At 55.2% G+C, this 23,343-nt stretch overlaps 6 protein-coding genes across 6 annotated transcripts; 1 reads left to right on the top strand and 5 right to left on the bottom strand.

The window, feature by feature from the left end:
• Positions 1–1,295: 1,295 nt before the first annotated feature.
• On the bottom strand, positions 1,296–3,154 carry SETTUDRAFT_111267 (uncharacterized protein; the record flags this gene model as incomplete). The annotated part of the gene is made up of 3 exons (XM_008028425.1): positions 1,296–1,964; positions 2,054–2,855; positions 2,940–3,154. The coding sequence occupies 3 exons, from the start codon at positions 3,152–3,154 to the stop codon at positions 1,296–1,298; spliced, it is 1,686 nt and encodes a 561-aa protein (XP_008026616.1).
• Positions 3,155–3,863: 709 nt separating this feature from the next.
• On the bottom strand, positions 3,864–8,061 carry SETTUDRAFT_132181 (uncharacterized protein; the record flags this gene model as incomplete). Its single annotated transcript, XM_008028426.1, has 5 exons — positions 3,864–4,526; positions 4,575–6,998; positions 7,048–7,321; positions 7,381–7,567; positions 7,913–8,061. 5 exons carry the CDS (start codon positions 8,059–8,061, stop codon positions 4,318–4,320), a joined length of 3,243 nt encoding a protein of 1,080 aa, XP_008026617.1. The 3' UTR covers positions 3,864–4,317.
• A 1,679-nt stretch (positions 8,062–9,740) lies between these two features.
• Positions 9,741–12,944, top strand: SETTUDRAFT_111177 (uncharacterized protein; the record flags this gene model as incomplete). The annotated part of the gene is made up of 3 exons (XM_008028427.1): positions 9,741–9,812; positions 9,902–9,971; positions 10,036–12,944. 3 exons carry the CDS (start codon positions 9,741–9,743, stop codon positions 12,942–12,944), a joined length of 3,051 nt encoding a protein of 1,016 aa, XP_008026618.1.
• Positions 12,945–15,599: 2,655 nt separating this feature from the next.
• SETTUDRAFT_184978 (uncharacterized protein) lies at positions 15,600–16,882 on the bottom strand (the record flags this gene model as incomplete). The annotated part of the gene is made up of 4 exons (XM_008028428.1): positions 16,736–16,882; positions 16,662–16,683; positions 16,104–16,599; positions 15,600–16,076 (listed from the first exon to the last, which is right to left on the bottom strand). Exons 1-4 carry the CDS (start codon positions 16,755–16,757, stop codon positions 15,600–15,602), a joined length of 1,017 nt encoding a protein of 338 aa, XP_008026619.1. The 5' UTR covers positions 16,758–16,882.
• A 426-nt stretch (positions 16,883–17,308) lies between these two features.
• On the bottom strand, positions 17,309–18,823 carry SETTUDRAFT_184979 (uncharacterized protein). The gene is made up of 3 exons (XM_008028429.1): positions 18,692–18,823; positions 17,720–18,634; positions 17,309–17,664 (listed from the first exon to the last, which is right to left on the bottom strand). The coding sequence occupies exons 1-3, from the start codon at positions 18,801–18,803 to the stop codon at positions 17,375–17,377; spliced, it is 1,317 nt and encodes a 438-aa protein (XP_008026620.1). The 5' UTR covers positions 18,804–18,823; the 3' UTR covers positions 17,309–17,374.
• A 1,419-nt stretch (positions 18,824–20,242) lies between these two features.
• On the bottom strand, positions 20,243–22,053 carry SETTUDRAFT_29015 (uncharacterized protein; the record flags this gene model as incomplete). The annotated part of the gene is made up of 7 exons (XM_008028346.1): positions 20,243–20,652; positions 20,739–20,981; positions 21,037–21,243; positions 21,293–21,377; positions 21,425–21,498; positions 21,563–21,869; positions 22,018–22,053. 7 exons carry the CDS (start codon positions 22,051–22,053, stop codon positions 20,243–20,245), a joined length of 1,362 nt encoding a protein of 453 aa, XP_008026537.1.
• Positions 22,054–23,343: the final 1,290 nt, after the last annotated feature.

The following is a 23,343-nucleotide window of genomic DNA, read 5'->3' on the forward strand; positions in this document are numbered from 1 at the left end:
TCTATACAAGACCTACCTTATATTCTATTTAGATGTAATCTATATAGAGAGGAAAGGAAAGGACTAAGAGAAGCCTGCGAAGGCGATCTATCACTACCTATCCTCTTTCAAACAAAAGAGGGTATAGAAGCAACTCTTACCTTTATTCAAGAAACAAAGGCTGGAACACAAGCCTGGTACAAAGGAAACACAGAAAACGAGGAGTAATACCTGTAACAGGTAGCCATACACCTCCCCCACCCTATCCCCCCCCTACCTACCAACCAATAGGCTACGAGCCTCACCTTCATCTAGTTAAAACCCCTCCTAAATATTGTAGCTAGAAACAACCTACTTAGATACTTGTAGGCCTAAAAACCCTACACGTCTTATATAGCCCTTCGGGCTGAAAAAGGACGTTAAACTAGAATAATAATAATAATAATAATATGTATGTACATGCATGCATGCATGGCAAAAGCACATTCATCACCAAGCCACACACACACACGTATATACAACCAGTCAAGTAAATAGAGACGCAACACCAAAAGCCCGTAGAAGTATGACAACTCCATTCCCAAACATTTCTGTAAATTCCAACTTCCAACTTCCACTTCCCTTTCCACGCCCCCCTTCACACGCTGCATCCCCAAACCCCAGCATAAACCCCACAACACAACACAACACAACAACATGTCAGCGCCCCACACGCGATCCCACCAGCCGGAAGATCGTTATCGGGAAACAGCATGTTATCCAGCATCTGCGCGGCGGCAGGTGCATCTGGCGGCGCTGACGACGACGACGACGGGGATAAGGTGGATGGAGCGGGGAGTGTGGATGCGAGGGGGAATGTTGTTGTTAGCGCGATGAGGAGGGTGAGTTTTATTGTAGATATGTTTGGTGTGTGTGTGTGAGTGTGCGGGGGGTTGTAAGGTTGTAAGGTTGTAATGTGTGAGGTGTGGTAGATGTGGGGAATCAGTGTGCAAGGTTAGAATTCGGAGTAAGTGAGTGAGTGAGTAAGTGAGTAAGTGAGTAGGTAAGTAGGCAAGTTAGAGGAACAAGTTAACAAAGAAAAAAAGAAAGAAAAATCCAAAAGGGGGTGGGGGGGAGGAAGGAGGACAAGAAGAGTTTTTTTTTCCCATCTTCACATTTTGCACAAAAGTAAAAAAAGTGCCTATTTATTCAAAAGTCAATGTCACAAAAGTATCTAGCATCACAACAACCACACACACACACACACACACAAAGCGTAAATTCACATATACTATTTCCCTAACCCCCCCTCTCCCCTCACAAAAAAAAATACAGCCCTACCTCCCCCTCGCCCTCGCCCTCCTCTCCTCAAACCTCCTCACACTATCTCCCACGCCAAACCCCTCTCCCAGCAACCCACGCACATCCTCGAGGCCCAAGCCAGCCGTCTCAGGATAAATCCTGCGCACGATAGCCCAGGCGAGCGCACAGACAACCGCATACAGAGCAAAGGTACCTGTGGGCGTGAAGAGGTTCATGAGGGGCAGAAAGGTCAGGCCGACGAGGGTATTAGAGCCCCAATTAGTTGCTGTGGCGAGCGCGGAGCCGAGAGAGCGGACCGAGAGCGGGAAGAGCTCGGATTGCTGCCAGGGCACGTTTCCCAGACCCATTGCGTAGCCGGCGACGTATGTGATCATGGAGATGAGGATGACGAGGGCCCAGGATTTGGGGCTGGTGGCGCTGCGTTGGAGGTGCGATGATGATGATGATGATGCTTCTGACGCGGGTAGGTCGACGAAGCGGAAGGCGAGGGCGCAGAGGCCAAGGCCAAGGACCATGATGGGGATGGAGTAGAGCAGGATGCGGCGGCGGCCGATGCGGTCGATGTAGTGGAATGCCACGAGGGTGAAGACGAAGTTTGTAGTTGCAATAGAGAGCGAGGTAAGCGTTGGGGATTCAAAGCCTACGAGGCGGAAGATGGTGGCGGAGAAGTACATGAGCGAGTTCTGGGAGGGAGACAAAGCGCGTGGGTTAGTAGTCCATTGTTGTGTTGATGGGGGGAAAGTGATTTTCTCATAAATTCAAGGACACTTACGAAACCACAGAGTTGCTGGGAGCCCTGGAGCATACAGGCAATGATGAGTGCCCTTCGATTTCCCCCAATCAGGATTAACTGAGAAAAGTTGTCTTTGGTTCTCTCCATCTTTGCTTTCCACCCAGTCTTGCCCGACTCGGGCGCACCCCGTAAACCCGCCGCATCCTCTTCCTCTTGGATTTCGCGCTCCACGCGCCTCAGCACCGCATTCACCAACTTGGTTCCGCCCTCCTCGCTCTTGTACACCCTGCCCAGCACTAGTCGCGCCTGCTGCGTCCTCCCAGCCTTGACGAGGTACCGCGGCGTCTCCGGCAGGAAGAGCAGCATTGCAAACTGGATGGCCGCGGGGAGCGCACCCAGCCCAACCATCCACCGCCAGCCATGCAGCCGTTGCGAAAACAGCCAGCCAACCACATACGCCACGACCTGTCCGCCGGTGATGAACAGCGTGCTGACTACTACCAGTCTGCCGCGGAACGGACTCGGACTCAGCTCTGAAATATACAGCGGCACGACAAACGAGGCGCTTCCGACGGCAGCCCCGACAATCGAGCGGCCAGCAATCATGCCGCCCACGCTGCTCGTTCCCGCCTGCCATAGCGCGCCGAGTACAAAGAGAACGTCTGCGCTGAGTATCACCGTCTTGCGACCGTAGGTATCCGCCAGGACGCCTGTGAGCGGCGAGGCAAGCAGCGCAAAGAACGAGGTACACGATGTGATGAGGCTCTTGTCGAGCGTGGTAAGCGGGCGGGACGAAAGGTCGGTGCCTATGGAGACGAGGGTCGAGGATATGACGCCGGTGCTAGCATGGTATTAGTACATGTAGTCATAGTCACAGTCGTAGTCATAGTAGGTAGTGTGTAAAGGACAAGACCGGGGATCTCACTCGTAGCCAAACAAAAGCCCACTGACGCCAGCGCACATGGTCAGAATCCAGATGAAGACGCCCGGCGACAGCAGCGCCGTCTCGTCAGCCTCGTCGTCTCCCCGCTGTGTCGCGTGCGCGTCATCGCTGCTGTAGCGGTTGCGCCCATCACTCGGCGGCAGGTCGCGGGCACGCGAACTGGGGATCAGTGGTTCGGCAGCAGCGTCGTCATTCATGCTGTCTAGTTCTACGTCGGCATGAGGCGCAACCATGCACCGCAACGCAAGACACAGATGTAAGTGGGCGGCGGGTCTGGGGTAATAATAAGAATCGTGTCGGAGCAGTCGCGGGCATGCCACATGCACATGCACACGCGGGCACTACATAGACGCGCGCTAAGAGACGGTGGGTCCAGTGCGTAACCCAAGTCTAAAACTAGCGATTTTCTCTCCATAACACGCTACATACCTTTTGCTTTTATAAATACGTAGCAGGGAAACAGACTTGTCCTAAGAAGTGCTAAACGAAAGAGGAGCAATCAGTGTAGATACATAGATATAAGAGTAGATATGTACTTAGGCTACAAAAACAAAACTCAAAAAAAAAAAACAAGTCTCAATTTATCCAAGTCGTACTCGGCACGTATGATAAAACAGTCGTTTTTAAGCCAAGGGGAAGGTATGTTGAGTTTAAGTTTTATTCCCATGATATTTTCTGGAACCCCCCCCCCCCCCCCCCCCCACGAAGAAAAAGATTATTGAAGAATAGAGAACATTTCACTGTATCCAGCAAAACGGCCAAGTAGGGCACAAAACTGCACAAGACTCCCTATTCCAGCTTTCCCAGTTCCGGGAGAGCAAATAGAGCATCATGTCGGAGCAGGTTTCTGGAACACATGGGTAACAGGAACGCGGAGGCGAAAGTTTGAAGAGTTATCGAAGCTAGTTGCATTGATACACGAATGTAGAAGCATGCACTGAAAGGCGCATGCTTTGCTAGCTTAAAGGTCCACTTCCCCAACCTCCCCATATCCCCTGATGGTCGAAAAAAGCCGAAGCATCTCTCAACTCTCATAGCATGTTGCGGTCGCGTTCAAAACAACGAACTGTCGTAGCCTTCTTATCCCCCCCCCGCTCATGTCTCTTGTCCTATGCATGCTGCGTGTTCATAGCCCCCAAGGCCATGTCCCACACCGTAAGCTTTTTATGCAACTCCCGTACCCTGCCAACGCCGGTCGCTATGCGTCAAGCCACTCATTAGAGAGAATACCGACCCCATCCACGCTAAGCGCATAGCAAAATTAACTAAATCAAGTGAAGGGAGCATATAAAGGGGCTCAAGAAGCAACCCCAGCGACATGTCACTAGAGTTGAGATGTGAAACATCATCATCGGGGCTTTCATTTGCTTTCGCTCATGGCTTCTGGGCCATGGTTGGCAGGACCGGCCGGTGGGACCTGGGGGCCCGTCGAGTGTTGTTGCATCATCGGTTGAGAGTAGCTTGCGCTTGGGGTGCCGCGGTGTTGCTGGGGGAATTGAGGGTGCTGTTGAGGTGAGCCGTAATGGCCACCCTGGTATGGTTGTTGGTAAGGGCCTCGCATTGGAGCCACTGGCACAATGTTAGATTATGCACAACATCTTTCGTCGGTAAACTTACTAGTCCCTGGCTGCATCTGGTACATTTGAGGCGCTGGCGCCCCGGGTTGCATGTACATCATGTGAGGTTGCTGGTGGTGGCCTTGTTGCGATCCTTGGTGGCTCATCATCGGAGCACCCGGTCTCGGGCTTGGGAATCCGTTGGCGCCAGGCCCAGGCATGTGTCCAGGGTATTGTGGGTATGCAGGGCCTGGGGCTGGAGAGTACATTTGCATTTGCGGGTTACCTGGCATTCCCATAAAGGGCCCGTTTGAAGGCTGGTTCGTCATCATTTGGCCTCCCATCGCCGGACCAGGAGGGTTGATAAACTGGCCGCCTTGCGCGTTTCGCATAGGCACGTGCTGAACATTGGGGCTCATTCCGTATTGAGGAACTTGCACAGGCTGGGGGTAGCCCGGCATTTGCTGCGGCTGAGCTCCATACATAAAAGGTGCCATGGGTCGCGGCGAAGGTTGAACTGACGACTGTGAATGCGAGTATGACATGTGCGGGGCTTCGAATTGGTGTGGGTTCTGGCCGAGATGCGGCTGCACTGGGGGGCCGCGGGGTGTGTGTTGAGGCGTCGGTCCTTGCGACATGCCTTGGGCGCCTTGGAGATGGGGAGGTATTTGGTGCGGCATGGGTCCGCCGCCCATGACATGTTGCGGTCCTGCCAATGGCGCCGCTGGAGGAGCATGTTCGAATAGCTGCTCATATCCCTTGTTGGAATTAGACGAAGGAAAGTCCCATGTGGGGAACGTCTTGTAAGGAGGCGAGATGTCGGAATAGTGAGACTTTTCGTTCTCTTGCGCCTCCTTCTCCAAACGTCCAACGGCATTGAACGTGGTTGGACCATCTAGCGATTTGACATTCGGCCGTTGGCCAGTAAAGAAGCTGGTGACGGGCGGCTTGCGAACTTCTTGGCGGGATGAATTTGGCCGAGGACTGGAGCTGGCGCTTGGGTTTCCTCCGGGCTGGAACGTGTTCGCTGCTGGGTTTGGCTTAAACTCATGTGCACGAACGTTGAATCTGGACACGCTAGAGGGCGTTTGAGTGCCGCTAGAGGGTTGCGAGGGACCGGTAGGGGGCATCCGGTTATCTTGGGCTGGTATGGGCTGAGGTACACCGTTGTATGGCAAAGCGCCTTGCTGTTTGTGCTGCTGGTGGTTCATCTGGAGACGCGTGCTAAGCATGCCCGGGTTTCGTGGAGGAATGTTCATGTTCTGGTGGGAAGCCCGCATGCTAGCAGATGCATAGGGCGGCTGTCCCTGTCGTGGACGCTGGCTCGGTTGGCGATCCACGTTCGTACTGGGAGAAGCCTGGGCAGACTCGGGTTTAGCAGAAGACCGTGCGGCAGTTTTGGGGTCTGGATTGCTGCTCGACGGCTTCGGGGGCGGTGAAGCCTTCAGCTCGAGCGCTTGACGATTAGCCTTGTCGACAATAGCTTGCTGCTTCGTCTCGTCCTTGGCGAGTATAGGAACCAGATCCGACGGGACTGGCGTGCTCAACTTGAAGTTGAGCGCAAACTTCTTCAGGTCATTCAACTTGACTGCCTTGTTCTCGCGAGCAAACGCCCTCTGGCGGTCGGAGATGCGCAGTTTCTCGGCAGCCGAAAACTGCTTGAAAGAATCAAGGAGATCATGCTCCACATTTGTAGTGGCATCGTGCGGCCGTCCTGCCTTTCGAGGAGGAATAGCAGCCACGCCAGACTTGATGTTGTTGCTGGACTTTTGTAGTTGTTCTGTAACAGCCTTGTGCGCCTCGGCTGATTTGGATACGGGTTTGGGCGTCTCTTTAGGAGCCTCTTTTGGAGTTTCTTTGACTTCTTTGGGCGTTTCCTTGGGAGCTTCCTTGGGGGCTTCTTGGGTCTTGGCCGCCTCCACTGCAGGGGCCGCTGGCGTGGCTGGACTTGCAGCACGCTGCGCCGCCTGCGAGCCGGGCCGTGCGACAGACGAAGAAATGATGGCGGGATCCACGGGAGCCCCGGGCACGGTTGGTTGAGCCGAAGGAGCTCGTCGTGCAGGCGGAGTGTACCGGTTGGGCTGGCCGCTTGCCAGAGCCGGAAAGTCTCGACGCACTCCACTGTACTTGTCCTCCTCGTCTCCATTATCGTCGGCAGCAGAGAAGCCGCCTCGCTCTTCGCGGACGTGGGCATTGGTTGCACTGCTGCCTTCAATTTCCCGGGCAATCTTCTCAGCACGGGCGGCCCTCTCGGCATACTGCGGGTCGTTCTTGTTGATGGTGGTGGTGTAGAAGGTCTCGTCGTAGTTGCTCTTGACGCCAAACAGGCGCTCGTTGGTGGAAAACTGGTCCCATTCAGTCGTGCGGCCCGTGGGCTCGAGCGTCAGGCTCGGGTCGACCTCAGTCGGCTCCCATTTCTGCAGATCGCGCTCGCGGATGGCCATCTTGCCTGAGATGTCGGTATCGGTACGGAAGCCCGAGGTGCCTGCAACCGTGAGTTTGGCGTTGACAAAGCATGCGTGCAGGGCACATACCATTCTGGCCCTTGACGTGCGACTTGTCCAGCACCACGTTGTTGACGTTGAAATCAGCAACGTCACTCATGTCAAAGGACATGACGTGGTAGTCGCCAGCGCCGACGTAGTCGTCAGAGGCGTCGCCCGCGCCGTTGGTTTGGGCATTGACGGCGGGCATGAGCTTCTTGACCATCTTGAAGACATAGCGCAGCTCGCTAGGGTCTAATGAGGTGCCCGAAAGCACGCCAGAGTACTTTTCGCCATTCTTCAGTGTGATGATGCCCGGCAGACCCTGAGCGTGGCCGTCAGCTGTGTTCTCGGGCTGCGGATGGAGAGGGGCCCATCACTTACAGTGAGGTTGGCCAGCAGGTACATCATACGGTCGCTGAGATGGCGCATTGGGGAGGCGGTTTCGCCCGACGGAGCCGTCGAGGAGGGCTTAGGCGAGCTTGCGACGCCGTTGGAGGTGGCAGGGTTGGTCGGTCGTTGGGTGAAGGGATTGGTGCCCTGGGTCCATGCCGTTTTGGCCGGCTGCTTCCTACACGATGCCAAGTCAGCATTGGGCCAGGCGCAGAGGGCAGCGAATTTATCGGAGCCAAGGGCACGGCCGCACGAGGCCATTGGGTTGCGGGAGGCGAGAGAGGGCGGTCTAGTGGCCAGCGCAGTCGCACCGCGGGCCCCATGTGACCGCCGGAACGTCACACGAGTATATCCCGCATTGCGGTAGCGGTGTCGGGCGAGCTGGACGTGTAGCGGGCGGCAGAAAGGATACGGGGTGGGTGGGAAGCAGGGGCAGGGTGCGGGGCGGTCGAGAGTGTGTATGTGTGTATGTGTGTGCGTGTGTGTGCGTGTGTGTTTGAGGGCGGTCGAGGGGGCAATTTACCTGTGGCTACCTTCGCTGGGGCTTCCTGGCTTTCGCTGTGCGTCGATAGCGGCTTTGCCAGCTGTGCTCATCTTCAGTTGCCTGCCGGAATTGGAGACAGGGTTCAGAGCATTGGAGGAGTGTGCGGGCGGTGCAGCGGCAGCGGACATGGATGGGCCAGGCGTGCGCGGGCTCGGGGGGCGGCGTGGGTCGGGGGGCGGGTGTTCGGGGGGGGGGGTGGTGGTGGTGGTGGTGGTGTAGGAGGAGGAGGCGGAGGCGGAGGTGGTGATGTGGAGGCAGAGGGACGGGGAGCGACGGGCGCGGGGAGGGTGCAACGAGGAGGCGTGGGAGCTCCAGCTCGGGGGAGAGGGCTGAGGGCGGCACAGGGCACTCAATGCTGCCAGAGGCACAGCGGCGGACGGGCAGTGCGAGGGTGCGAGAGGCAGGCGGGCGGGCAGGCGGGCAGGCGGGCGGGCGGGCGAGCGAGCGGCCGAGTCGCGCGATGGTATAGGAGGCTGTGCCCGAATTCCCAGCCAGACGTCGCCGCTGAGGTGCAACGCCAAGCCTGATCGCCTGGGTGAAACACCAGCGGGAGCTAAGCCCGCCCGAGCCAGTAGCCGTGAATGCTCGGCGGCACCGCACCGCACCGCACCGCCAGCCCTTGGGCAAGACGGCCAGCGAGGGAGCGGCGTGGTGCAGTGGCTGGCGCATCATGGCGCGCGGTGGCCCTGTCTCCTGTCCCCACGGGAGGGCCGCGGGCGAGGGAGGGCGGCGCTTGTTGAAGCACGCCTGCTAGCACTATACTAATCCTTTCTACCTACATAGACGCGTCTATGTATGCGACGATACTACCACGGCCACGAACCGATGCAACACTGCGACTTGATTGGCGGCACCCACGCCCAACGCGCGCTCTCTCTGTCTCTCCGTCTCTCCGTCTCTCTCTGCATCCGCCCTCTGTCTCGGCTACCTGCGACCCTCTCTGTCGCCAAGCATGTTTCTGCCGTCGTAGCCAGCACCTGGCGCCTCACTCTGGAGAGCTGGCATCCCTAGGGGTGCGCATACCAAACCACGGCGCTTGCAGCAATGCGAGGGGGAGGGATTACGGGGCAAACACCTGTTCGTGCCTCGAGTTACTAGTAGCGCGAAGATGGGCCGGTGGCAGGCGGTAGTGTGCAGCGTGGGTGCCGTAGCAGCCCGACTGCTGCATGCCATGTGTGCACGCTACCTGGACACGGTTCGCAGCCATGCAGGACGAGAACAAGGAGGGGGCAAGCAGGGCAAGCAGGGCGGACAAGGAGAAGAATGCGAAGAACAAGAAGCATGCCATGTTGAATGGGACCCTGCCCCAGCGTGCCGCGGCAGCCTCCTCCTGGCTGCTCTTGTTTTGCATGGCATTCCTTTGTGTGTGTCGATACGCGACGAGCCATTGCAGCTGGCCACGGTCCCGCGTGCAGCGCCCGGCGGTGCAGACAGCCTACCGCAAGCCCCCAGCACCCAGCACCCAGCCCCCAAGAAAATACCAAATGGCGGCGGTGCGCAGTGTTGCAGCGCACAAGCACGCGCACGAGAGTCGGATGGGTGCTGGGACTGTGTCGGGGCAGAGGCGGCGTGCCGTGGCGGGCGGGAGGTGAGACGGCGCCACGTGCAGCCCCAGCCACTCTCGTGCTAGCTCTGGCTCTGGCTCTGGCGCTGGCGGGCATCAGACGTCGGAGCACCCAACATCGTCGCCAACACCACCACCAGAGCGTGCTGTGCTCTCCCTTGCGCCGCCTCCCGCCTCCCCCCCGGCCTCCCCGTCACTCACTCTGCTGCTGCTGCACATCCGCGCCCCCACGCCCTCCTCACCATGGCGGAAGAGCAGACTTCGATGCGCTCGTCCCAGGGCTCGTCGTCCTCGTCGCGGCGTGCGCCCAAGAATGTACGTAGACGCTCCGCACTTCGCGCCCACGCCCACGCCCACGCCCCCGCCCCTGGCCCCCCCCCCCGCTGACGCCTCGTGCCATGCAGCCCCAGCAGCAGCTCTCCCAGATTGAAAAGTCCGTCACACATCTGCTCGTCGCGACAAAGCAGCTCCTTGGTCAGTCGGCGCCGCCCGCCCGCCCGCCCCCACGCACACAATCACATGTGCTGACACGACGCAGAAACACTGACGCTCTGGTCGCGCGGCACCGCCACCGAAAGCGAGGTCTCCGACGTCTACGTCCGCCTGGGCTATGAGTTCAACATCGCCTCACGCGCCTTCAATGCCATCGGCGTCGACACAAACGACCTCGGAAACGTTCCAGAACTGCTGCGCGGGATCCTGGAAGAGACGCTGAGCCAGGAAGCTTCGCAGGCGAGCCTCGACAACTTCCTGCCGCGCATACGAGACATCATCATCAACCTACTCCACGGCCTCAAGAAGAAGCAACAGCGGTTACGTCAGCGCACAGGAAGAGATGGCTCGCTCAACGGAGGCGGCAGCCCCCGGCAGGGCAGCGTGGGCAGCTCGGGTGAAGTCGAGGACACGCAGCAGCCCCGTTCACAGAGCCAGAGACTGCCTTCGAGAGGCGAGAGCCCGTCGTTTGGTGGGCCTGACCTGCCCCCACGCTCATCCTCAGTCGCAGGCGGAAGTGGAAGCGGAGGCCGCGCATCCCCCAGCAAATACGACGTCCTTCCCTCCAACCCAAAATCGAGCCGCTCCACCGCTTCAAGTCAGCTGTCCACCGACTCGTCTTCCATGTCGAGTGCTACCGCCCAGCAAACGTCGGCCGCCACTCCTTACCCCTCGGACGATGCCATGCCCAAACCACCAGAGCCCCCGCAACAACAACAACAACAACAACAACAACAGCAACAGCACAGCTACCCTGCCGATTTCCCGCCACCACCGCCCACGCCGCCCCAGGAAGATGCACTGGCTGCGCTGCAAAGAGGTGGTGAGCTAGAGCGGAGGGCTTCGCGGAGATTCTCCGCATATCAGATTCAGAAGCATCTCGGTACAAACGGCATACCGCTTCCGCCAGTTCAGAACTCGCCCATACCGAATAGGGGTCGGGATGTCCGCGAGTCTATGAATGCAGTCCGGACAAGAGCGTCTACCATGCACAACCGGCAGCGGTCCAACCAACCAGGATCACAACAGCGGCCAGCCGTCGAAACCAAATTCTCTTTTGATCAACCCAACGACAGGCGCATCTCCGAGGAAAGCAGCCAAGGCAAAGCACCGAGCTTTCTGCCGCCCCAGGAAGCCGGGCCTGAAGACAGCCCGATCCAAAAGACGCCAGACGACAAGATTGGTGGGCCCAAATTCCCCGACGGCGATCACGTTTCTTTGGGTGCCACTGTCAACGGACCATTGTCCGAGCCGGCTGAGCTCGGAACTGAGTCACCCCCCAAAGACACAAACGCCAGGGCAGCAGCCAGTCGCAGCAGTTACAGGACAAAGACACCCTCTCCGCAACCCACACATTTTATCCCAGAGCAGTCACCCCAGCAGGGCAAAGAACTGACTCTATTCCTGCAGTACAAGAGCAAGATCAAAAAGTATGTTTTTACTGACGGCTCCGAACTCTCTTCCGCTCGCTTGCAACTGGCTTTTATCGAAAAGTTTGCCTGGGACACGCACCGCCATGGCGACTTACCCGAGATTCATATCCAAGACCCGGTCTCTGGTGTGCGATACGAGTTGGAGGATATTCACGACATCAAAGACAGATCGGTCCTCGTTCTGAACGTAGAGCAGCTGGACGAAGTAAAGAATCACATCGATGACAAGTTTGGTGGCCTCAGCAAATTGGTGGAGAGTATCAAGACGGTCGTTGAGGATCAGCAAGCTACGATACAGCGCGTTGCTGAACGCCAGCAACAGACTTCCAAAGAGCTTGCTGGCATATCAGCAGCCCCACTATCTTCAAATCGCAATTCGGCTCTGCTGGCTTCGCGCGCATTGCCAGTGGGCCCGCCTGCTGAAGGCACGATTACCTCCGCCACTCAGCTCAACGAGGTGCAGGCGCTACGCCGGGATCTAGCAGTCGTCCGGCAGACATATTCGTCTTTTGTTTCGGACATCCAGGCCAGCATGGCAACGATTCGCACAAAGGCTAGCCAGGTCAAATCGACTGCCGTGAAGGTGGCTCTGCCCTCGCTAGACGGCGATAGCGGTCGTGCATACATCAACAATGGAAAGAAGGCTTTGCAGGATGACTCGGAGAAGATTGTTAACAGGGTAGATGATTTGCAGGATCTGGTTGAAGACCTGAGAAAGGACGTGGTAATGCGTGGAGTTCGACCTCTGCCCCGCCAACTCGAGACTACAGCCAAGGATCTGTCAATGGCTACTGCAGAGCTCAAGAAGTTGCAGGATATTCTGGCCAAGGAGAAGCCGCTCTGGACCAAGATTTGGGAGCAAGAGTTGCAGACAGTGTGCGAAGAGCGAGACATGCTTACCATGCAAGAAGAACTCGCGGCCGACTTGCAAGACGATCTCGAGAAGGCGGCACAGACGCTGGAGCTGGTGGAACAAGCGACTAAACAGCAAAACCTGGAAAGCGAGAAAGAGAGCGGCAAGGGAATGCGCTCTGCCAGTGGTCGCAGCATGCTCAATGCAGTTGCCCTGGACAAGGTCGTAGATCCCCGACAAGCCCGTGATGGTGTCCTGGGCGAGGTCAAGGCCCTGCAGCCAAACCATGAAGGCAGACTGGAGGCTATCGAACGAGCTGAAAAGGCACGACAACGCGACCTTGCGACGAGAAACGACGATGAGTTCAAGCGCGAACTGGGCAGTTTTGTTGAAGAGGGCAAGCTCAAGAAGAGTGGTGGTGTGGAGGAAACCGAGCGTCTCCGCAAAGCAAAGGACGAGCGGGCGCGCAAGGAGAACTTTGAGAGAGAAGCTGCGCGCCAAAGAGCCAAAGCAGAGAAGCAAGCGAGGGAGGCTGAAGCTGCCGCAGCTGCTGCGGCAGCTGCCGCCGCCGCTCCAGAAGGAGATGGCGCTGAAGGCGAGAATGCAGAGGCCGAAGCCGCACCAGAGCATGCAGAAGAGACTAAGGGAGATGAAGGTGGCCCTGCCTAGACACCATCTTCACTCTCCATTCTTAGCCCTCTTTTGTACTATGTGTAGTGCTGATGCGTAGATTTAGATCTGCCGCCAAGCCAGTTCACTATTCGACCCTGGGTTAAACCCGGCGGTGTTCCGCTGTCCATGCAGATGAGATTTGCAGCGACCACGGGTCTGGATCTTCCTATATCACCCCGGAAGTCTCAAGCGACGTCCATGTCCTTGTCTACAGCGAGCATGAATCCGCCTGCATCGACAGTCAAAGTGGTTGAAATTAAGGAAATCGACCGTATGGAAAGGAGAAACGTATCCAGACTCGACTTGCCAAAGACTATTCCTGGAGCCTTGATGGATACTCCTCCCACGTCAACACCAACATCTCTACCTCTGCTGCCCACCTTTAACACTGCATCACCAAAATCTTCGTCTCTCGCCCGACGCATTCCCAGTGCTCCGCTCAACTTCCGCAGCCATGACAATACCACCAAGCGGACTCTGCCACCACAAAAGCCTCGCCACATCACGCCGTTTTCCGCCACGCGCACCTCTGAATCCATCGACTCGCTATTGTCTCAAAAGACACTCAGCACCCACATGCTTTCACGAAAGTCCTCGGGCCCCGAACGCAGCATACACAGCCGCAGCGAGACGGAGAAGTCTAGCACCAGCAGTAGTAGCTATAGCAACAATACACCGGACCGTCAATCCAACAACGACTCCGACAGCCCTGTCTCTTTTGCTCCCAGCCCAAGCGGCGGGAAAAACATCGCAACGTGGTTTTCCGGCTTGCTAGGCCGATGAACAATGCACACGCACCAACTTGACCGCCAGACTCGTCTCGTTTCTTTCCTCTCCTTATTTCTTAGTAATCCCTGGGATCTCAAAGTAGCGAATCACCTGGCTGGCCAGACTTGTTGTGTATGCAATCCATTCGATGGGATCAAGGGATGCAGGTGCTAGTATGTAGTAATACCAAGTAGTCGAGTCGTAAAGAACAAGCACAATCGTGAGCAAATATGAAGAATCAGGAACATGACGAATGTATAAACACATATCCTTGCTGCATTTATTATGCCTAGAACAGAATCAATAGCCTGCCACACAAGAAACAAACAAGAGAGATGGTGATGATGATGATGATGATGATGATGCAAGGGAAACAATCAGAAAATAGGGACACGGGAAATGGAAATGCAAATGAAGAAGGAAGAAGGAAGAAGGAAGAAGGAAGAAGGAAGAAGGAAGAAGGAAGAAGGAAGAAGAAGAAGACACGAAGAATAATAACAATGAATAATACAAAGATGAAAAGAAAGAAATAATAGTACACTTTATAATTCCCCCCTTTACACTTTTACACTGTTACACTGTTACACATCCTCCTCCTCCTCCTCCTCCTGCTACTACTGCTACTGCTGTTGCTGTTTCTACTGCTATAGCAGATGAATTTCTTTGTTTTGTTTTTTGAGACTATGCATCAAGGTATCTTGTTGTGTTGTCTTGTGTTGTCTTGTGTTGTGTAGTATCGTCTGGAGTTGTGTTGTTGTTGTTGTATTATATTGTTTATTGTATCGTCTGGTGTTGTTGTTGTTGTTGATTCGAGTTAATTGGAGTTGATTGATTTGCAGCAGCAAGAGCCATGTGATATACTTGATGCGATATAACGTATCTATATACCCCCATTTCCGTACTTGTCTTTTTCCTCTTTGTGTTTCGCTATTGTTGTTGTTGTTGTTGTTATTGCTGTAGTGCTTGTAACCTACATTTACATTTACTTTTACTTTTACTTTTGTCCATCCTCCCTCCCTCCCCATCTCCCCCCCACCCCCATATTTTCTTCCAGGCGACACTACGGGCGAAGTGGGCGAAGTGGTGTGAGGTTCTACTCTGTGGTATTTATGTACTTTGTACGCACTTGATGTGGATGGATATCTCCATGTACATGTACATGTAAATGGAAGTAAGGGTTATATTCGAGCGTGGGGAATAAACATGCAATGTATATCTATGTATGTATGTATGTATATATCTGCGTAGCCAGTGTGGAGTTCACCCAGGTTCAGATGTACATGTACAATGTTGAATGTTTTTGTAGATTTATTTAGTCCACATCCATGTCTACATCCATGTCCACATCCACATCTATATCCACATCCATATCTATATCTGTCTGTGCATCTAGCACGTACATCTAGCACACACCTCCATGCATGTAGAGCCACAAAGCAAGCAAAGACGTCAGTTTATTGAAGCAGTAGAGAAACTCTGGTATGATATATATTCCATCATGATTATAAAGCCAGCATGGCAAGTACTAGGAGCAAATAAGCATGAACATGGTTTACAGTTTAGACTCTGCTCGCTTCATGTGTCTCTTCTTTCTTTCTTCTTCGGCGACGCAATGCGTTTTTTCGCTTTGCTCATGCGAGACGTGATGGAATTACCTTGGTGTGTTCCTCAGTCCAGATTGTGGGAATTTGCAAAAAGTCCTCCCTTTTCGCCATAAACGCCTAGATCAAGTTGACTATAATCTCTTTGCCATGCCTTTGCATTCCTCCCACCCCAGTGCCAGATATTATTTCCCCGCCAGAACGCCGACGCTGATGCAATGCATGGACTTGCGCAAATCTACTTGATGCCTCTTGCGTAATGAAGCTCTTCTCGTGTCTCTTCTCAATTACCAACGGCAGTATCGTTCAAAGCCACACAGACGGCACCGCGATGATGTCCGTTGTACTGCCGAATAATACTCTGGCTGCCTAGTTCCCACAACCGTGCGTAATGGTCTGAGCATGCGGTAACCAGGTAGGCACTATCAGCTGAAAAGGCACAATCCCAGACCCACCTCTGATGGCCGTGGAGCGTAGTCTCGAGCGGAAAGGCGGCAGGGTCACGCTCGCTGGCCGAGGGAAGGTTGTCGGTGGGGGTAACGTTGTGGGGAGCAGACGTATCAACGGACCAAATGCGAGCTGTGTGGTCAGCAGAGCAGGTAGCTAGATGGCGAACGTCCGGAGAGAGGAGAACACGAGTAATGTACGTGGTGTGGGCAAGGAACTTGCAGATGGGCAGAATCGATGTCGTATCACTACGCTGGATCATACGCCAGACATAGACATTACCCTTTGAACTGTCAGCTTCCCTTTCCAAAACCTATACATTCCGAAACGATCAACTCACGGCATTGTTTCCCGCGCAAACCATGCTACCGTCACTGGCAACCGTTACACTGGCCACGCTGACGTCGTCTTCGGGAATGAGCTGGTGGGAGCACTTATTCTCGCCCAGATCCCAGATCCTCACATTGCCACCGCGATCGCAGCTAATCAGTTCTCCCTGGTTGGGGTGAATGACCACATCATTGACCGGGACGCCGTGGGTGTAGTTGCGCTGGACATTGCCTGATCTCGTATCCCAGATCTTGACCGTGCCGTCTTCCGAGGATGTCACCAGCCACTTGGACTCGCAGTGGAATGCGACACCCGTGATGTTCGAGGTATGGCCGTCAAAGGTGAGAATAGCGTTGGGGTTGGTCGATTTGATGTCGTAGAGCTTAACGGTATGGTGGCCGGCGGCGGCGAGATAGCGTTTGTCGGGCGAGATGCAAAGGCGGTTGACCTGCGAATCTGGGTGAGGAATCGTCCGGGAGCATATTCCCGACAGCGCTTCCCAGAATCTGACGTTAGTATGCCGTCAGTACAGATTTGCGACCGTGGTATCTTGGGGGCGCATGCGAACCGAATAGTGTGGTCATAACCAGCTGTTTTGGCGCGTCAGTTGTTTGTTTCCCAAGGGGCACAGCCTCGACGTACCAGTGCACAGAATGACCGACATGGCGGGCAATCGATGCTGCGATATTTCGGGTCTCAAGCGCGCGTGTTTGTATGTCGAACAATAGTAGTAATTTGGGGGGTGAGCGCCGCAGTTTTTGGTATTAGAGATTGATTGCAAGGACGAAATCAATGAAGCGCACAGATACGAAACATATTGTGCGCGTGTCCTGTCACGGGTTGAGAGGGGAAGCTTCGCATAGAGGGGAGTGGGAGTGGTTGGAGTTGGAGTTGCTCGGGAGTGCTTGGACCATCTCGCAGCCCTACGGCGGTCAGCCTATCACGGCCTAGCGGCATGTAATGTCTTGCTTTATTGGGCACCATGTCGCCATGTGTTGATGAATATGAAGTCGTTCATGTCATGAAGGGTGACATTATGCGTACCACACTGTAGTCAGCAAGGTGAATCTATAGTGTAACTTGTTGCTGGAGGGTCGTATTGAGACATTTACTGTTCAAATTAGTGTCTGATCATTATTCAAAGTGCAACATACAATATATTCAATAAGTCGTGTAGCCTGCTTCAACAAAGACTTCTAAAAAAAAATACTAATTGGCTTCTCAAGTTGCACTCTGTCCTCTCCTCTCTCTCTATATATATATCACAATCCCATTCTTCAACTACAGCTTACTAGCCGTATGCATCAACGGATAACTCTTCGGTCCACTCTCCAGCGCCTCTCTCGATATCTCACCAACATTCCTGAACCCCCCCACATTCATCAGGATATCTAAGTCAGCCAGTAAGCTCTTCATAACATGTGTCACGCCCGTCTCGCCCATGATGGCAAGCCCCCAGATCCAGAGGCGACCGACAAAGACAAATTTTGCGCCGAGCGCAAGCGCCTTGACGACGTCCGAGGCGGAGCGCACGCCAGAGTCGAACATGATGTATATCCTGTCTCCAACCGCTGTTTCCGTGCACGTTAGCAGAGTAGGGGTAGCATTGGTATACGGAGCACGTACCGTCGACAATGTTTTCCAATGCATCCAGACTCGCGGTTGCACCGTCCACCTGGCGTCCGGCGTGGTTGCTCACGACGATGCCGTCGAAACCTAAATCTACCGCCTTCTTAGCATCATGGACGCTCTGGATGCCCTTGAGACAAAACGGCTTCCCGCCACTGAGCTCTTTCCACAGGTTCATTGCCCACACTGCCTTGTCCCACGTGTGTGCGCGTCCATGCCAGACGTTGTCGATCCAGAGTGCCCCGGCCTCATTTGGCTGTGTCGTGGGATCAATGCCCTTTTCTTTTAGTCGCTGCTGGAACACCAGGTCAGTCAGGCCCAGGTCCGCACCCAGTCCGTGGTAGAAAGCGTAGTTTGAGTTTGCGACATCGTCATGGCGCCACCCCAGTTGCCAAGTATCGAGCGTCAGGATGCAGGCTGTAAAGCCACTATCCACGGCACGTTGCAGAAGCGAGCGCGTAAGCTCGTCATCGTGCGGCATGTACAGTTGGAAGAACCTCACACCCTTTTCGCCCCCGCCGGCAGCAGTTCCGTTCTCGCCTTGGCCATTCCTCACACCTTGGTCGTTGGCCTTTCCCACGTCCTCTATGCTTTGGGAACCGGCCGTCGAGAGACAGTAAGGCAAGCCTAGTGCTCCTGCGGCTCTCGCTACAGGTAATTCACCCTGCGGATTGTAGATCTTGTTGATGCCCACAGGTGCAAATCCAATTGGTGCAGGAACTTTGTGTCCAAAAATCTCGGTTGCCGTGTCGCGTTGGTTGGTATCGACAAGCATGCGGGGGATGATTCGGTGGCGGTAGAAAGCTTGTCTGTTTGCGGTATGGGTGTGGGATTGACCCGCATTGGAAGAGGCATAGAACCATCCTCCCTGGCTGAGTTTCTCTTTTGCTAGTTCTTCGAGTTTGCCGGGTTCTGGAAAGTAAATTAGTTTTGATTGGTGAAGATGCTGGTGTAGCAGCTAAATCGTACCCGTATTGAAGACTGGAACTTGGCCCTCGTTTGATTTCCAAAAGTTTTCCCGCTGGTACAATGCATACTGCGGCGTTGTTCGGGCCTTTTGGTTCGGATTGACAGGGTCCATTGTGATAACAATCAGGTGGGCCTGGTGTTAGGATGTGCTGAAGGCTTGGGTGGGTAGTCGACATGATATCTGTTGAATCTCTACGAGTGCTCATCATTCTGTCCAATTATTCCCGGCACTGTTGCAGTCATACTATAATGGTGACGCTTGCACGATCGTCGCAAACTATGACGAACAATGATGGTGTTCGGAGATGGATCCTGGACAGCTTGTTATCTCCGGGCTCCGCGTACCGACGCCCACCGGGGTTGCAGATGTTGGAATTGACGGGCTCTAGCACGTATGTGTTCTGTGCTTGGTATCGGCCATGACAATGTATGTCTGCATTGAGGTGCATGGTTCCAGTCGCGATCCAGCCTGAGTGGCGTGTGGTGCGTCATTGGTATGCTGCACAAGCGGAGCGAGCACCAAAGCATACAGAGCTTGCCCGCATTTCACTGAGGTGTATGTGTAAGAAGTCGTGTCAGAGTAATTTTGGAATCAATGGGAAGTATAATCTGCTTACTATAAAAGTATTGTGAGAACCTACATGAATACTTATTAATATAAGTTTCAATCTACAACACAGTAAACTAAACATAGTCTGTAAAACCCCACACTTCAAGCCATCTTTTTCGCAGTGCAGGTCACCCTACGCGATCATAATGTACTCCAAATATACTGATCATACCAGCAAATAAGCGGTAGACTATACAATTATCAAATCCCGCTCCTACAGCTATACTCAATTTCCCTCCCACTGCAGCAGTAAACATACATAGCATTGATTCTACAACTAGCTACCAAGGCCATCCTAGAACCATATTCTACTGACTTTATACTCCGAGGCTGAGTGTCAAATCTCTTTTTAGATAAGTGGTCTCGAAACTAGGTCAGCGGATGAGTATCAAGGCATGTGATGCAGCAGCAAAGTAACCATATCTTTGGATTGAATGCAACAACATCTATGGGGACAACGCAGCACCGTCACTGTTGCATGCTTACTCAGACAAAGGCCTAGATTAGAAAGGCTGAGTTGGCGGCACACCATGACGGCATTGCTCGTGAGCTTGCTCAGGCGGGACACGGACACGGACACGGACACGGGTACGAACACGGACAGCAGCATGACGTCATCACATACACATCACGTCCGCGGTGCAGGTAAGGCACAAGTGCTAGGGTAGGGTTGAACCAATGTTGTCATAAAGTAAAAAGATAGCTAGGCATAGAGGATGGCGACGGTCTAGTCCGCCAGGTATCATTTCGTGACACTGCCCGCATGCGTTCCCTGAGGCTTGTTTCCATGACCCGCTACTTTGATCCTGCAGGAAACCAACACCCGTCGTCGCTTGCATCAGAAAAAAATTCGTAAGAAAGACATTGCATATTGAAATGCATCGGGGGTTCATCTTATAGAGCCACATATCAATGCTGTGGCCAGGTCAAGCAAGCACAAGCTATTTCTTGCTTGCCTGGGCCGCGCCAGCGTCAGGTTGCTGATTAGCTTGAGCCTCTTTTGATTGTGGCTCGGGAGCGTCAGACCGGTCAGTCTGCACCGAGGATGGCGACTCGGTTACTTGGACTTTGCTCTCGTGCTGGGGGCCCGGTGTGCCTTGACGATCCTGACGCGACTTGCTGTCGGCCGCCTGGTTGTACTTGTTGACTTGCGAATCCAGGTCCTTGTCCTCATCCTCGTGGTCAAACATTTCGGCCTCATTGTCTCCCGTCGAGACTTCGGTACCATCGCCAAGAAGAATAATACGGCCGCCGTTGCTGTTACCTGGTCGGAATCGGCTGTCGAGATCCATGTCGATGTCATCAGGAGAGTCGTCAATGCGATGGTGAACACCGGGACCGCGGAACTCGGCTACACGATTGTATTAGAACTGAACTACTCGCCCTGCTCGGGAGATTTGGCTGGATCTTCTGACTTGCCATACTCTGGCGGCGCACATAGACCCTCTCCATTCGCAACCCGCTTTGCGATATCCTCGTACCACTGCTCCTTTGTCCTTCCCTGCAGGAGACCAACAATAATCATTGTCATGTTGTCGCAGCCAACACCTCCCGTGTCGCTGTTCGAAGCCAGACAGTTGTCCATCATATTCTCGCAAATGGATGCCAGGTCCTGCTTCGCGACAATCCCGCGCCTAACGAATTCTACAACGGCCTGAGAAGACTGGCAGTCCCAGATACCTAGCGGCTCGTCAGCAAAAAAAGAATGTGCGATTACAGACGTCTAGTTACTCACCGTCACAGGCAACAATCAGAAACTCGTCGTCCGGGTTGATGTCGTGTATCTCCACATCAGGATAGGCCGTCACTATTTGCTGCTCGGGAGGGAGATCGGCGCTCTTCTTGAATTCGAAATCGCCTATTGCGCGCGACAGGGCAAGGTTACCGTTGACACGGCCAAAGTCGACAAAGCCACCTGCGGCTTGAATGCGTGCTTTTTCGGCTGGGCAAGCTGTTAGTGGTGATGGCTGTGTGCTGGCGGGTTTCCTTACCCTCGTTCTGTGGCTTGTGGTCGAATGAGAGCGGCTTTGCCCTGCCCTTGACTCCGAGAACAGTGCGCGAATCACCCGCGTTGGCCTGTCTGTGTGAGCCTTGTAATTTTGTGCCATGTGGGGACGACATACAACGTAGATTTTGTCTTTTGACAGCACACCGACCGAGGCGGTGCAGCCAGAAACTTCCTCTTCGTACTTGGGGTCTGTGGGCCCAGCGTCAGCCTGCGCGTGCTGCACCCGTCAGAGGGGTGGCAGCAATCGACTTACCGCACAGTATCTCGCGGTCTGTTGCCAGGAAGCCGTCCTGCAGAGCCTTCTTGATGTCTCCCTCCTTGAATGCCTCTTGCTTTGCGACAATCTTGTGCAGCTGCTCACCAGCATACAACGCCACCTTGTCACCGCCGTGCCCGTCATATACGCCGAAAAAGGCCAGTCGCTTGTCGCCCGACGTGGGCTTGCCGTCCTCGGCATTGAAGTCTAGCACGGCGGCGTGCGCGTCCTCCATGCTGATGCGCCAGCCCTGCATCGAGGAGACGCCGTAGATGAGTGACTCGCCATCGCCATTTTCGGATTTCTAGAGAGACGGAATGTCAACATTTTCACGTCCTGCGGAGGCGGACGCCGGCGGGTGCAGCTCGATGCAGGCGACCGTCGCCACGTTTAAGGGGCGTGCAAGTAGCGCACAGTGCGGGGGCGGGGGGCCAGCATTGAGAGGCAATTACCTTGTCGACGACGGGCTCGGAGAGCGTCTGACCCATGTTGTCGGGCACCTAGGAAGACTCGTGGGGGAAGAGGCGAGGGAGTCTGAGATTCGTGGCAGACCGCCTTGGGGGCATAGAATTCCAAAGGTGTACAGATGGGAGTGGTGGGGGGGGGAGCAATTCAGGGTTCGGTGGGCGCCGCAGCAGGTGGGAGGGGAGGGGGAGGGAGGGAGAAAGAGAGAGAGAGAGAGAAAGAAGGAGAGAAGGCGGAGCTGTGCAGCAAGGCTGGAGTATGCCGCAGGGCACAAGCGGGCGGGAAAAGAATTGCGTGCTTTAGCTCGTGGGCAGGGGCGGGATCAACAGGTTGGCGTTGGTGTTGTAGGCAGAGAAAGTGACGCTCCGCTCCGTTACGCTGTGCCAGTGCCAGTGCCAGTGCCAGTGCCAGCAAGGCCGTGCACGCTAGTGGGCTGTGGCTGTTTTCGAGGCCAAAAAGCATGACGGAAGCGCATTCTCTGTCCCGTTTCCCCCCCACCAGCTCTCGCCCTCGCCCTCTGCCCTCTGCCCTCGCGCTCAGCACGCCCATGGCCGTTCCGCGTTGCGGCCTGTCAGTGCCAATACACCTGTACGCGCCCACTGCGTGTCTGGGCCCGCCATGCTCGGCTCCCCGGCGAGGCGGTGCATGGCAATGGCAATGGCAGCGTCGCCGGCGCCTGGACGCTTGCTTTTCTTGTTGCGCCCGCCCGCCCGCCGCTCTCTCTCCCTCTCTGGCGGCTGCAGGAGCTCGCGTGCCTCGCCCAGCAGCACTCTCCATACATGTACAAGCCCATGCCCAACGGCCCTTATCAGCCTCGTCCCGGCGACGGCAGAAGTGGAAGGGCGTGCCCGCTCGCCTTCGCCAGACCGGGGCGGTTTAGCGGGTCGCGGTAGCCTCGTCGCCGACGGCCCAAGGAGAAGGCCTCGCTATGGACACCTACATGGCTAGACATGTCGGGTGTGGGCAGTGGGTGCGGTATATCAAAGGGTCCAGATGCCGCGCCGGGGTCCATTGCTGCGTTGCTGCGGGCGGGCGCCGGTGGCAGCAGCGATGCAATGCAGCCAGCATGTGCCGCCCACACGCATGCTCTGCCTCTGCTGTGCGCCCGAGAAGGCCAGAGCCAGAGTGCATCTTCATACATAGATGGAGACAGGCGCGCCCTACGCAGCCATGGCCAGGAGAAAAAATGTGCCCAAATGACGCCTGTTTTGCCACCACAGCGCGGCGGCCGTGTCACGGTGGGCGGGCGACGCTTGTACCTACATGACATAGCCTGCTGCCAGGTGTGGGTGTAGAGGCCAAAGCAACTAGCC

The sequence above is a fragment of the Exserohilum turcica genome (genome assembly GCF_000359705.1).
Source record: "Exserohilum turcica Et28A unplaced genomic scaffold SETTUscaffold_24, whole genome shotgun sequence".
Classification (NCBI taxonomy): Eukaryota; Fungi; Ascomycota; class Dothideomycetes; order Pleosporales; family Pleosporaceae; genus Exserohilum; species Exserohilum turcicum.

Coding starts and splice junctions, on each gene's coding strand:
- SETTUDRAFT_184979 (XM_008028429.1), bottom strand. CDS start 18,803: ATGGACCCTGTCAATCCGAACCAAAAGGCCCGAACAACGCCGCAGTAT. Junction 18,635..18,691: donor AGTTCCAGTCTTCAATACGG/GTACGATTTAGC, acceptor TTTACTTTCCAG/AACCCGGCAAACTCGAAGAA. Junction 17,665..17,719: donor ATTGGAAAACATTGTCGACG/GTACGTGCTCCG, acceptor GCACGGAAACAG/CGGTTGGAGACAGGATATAC.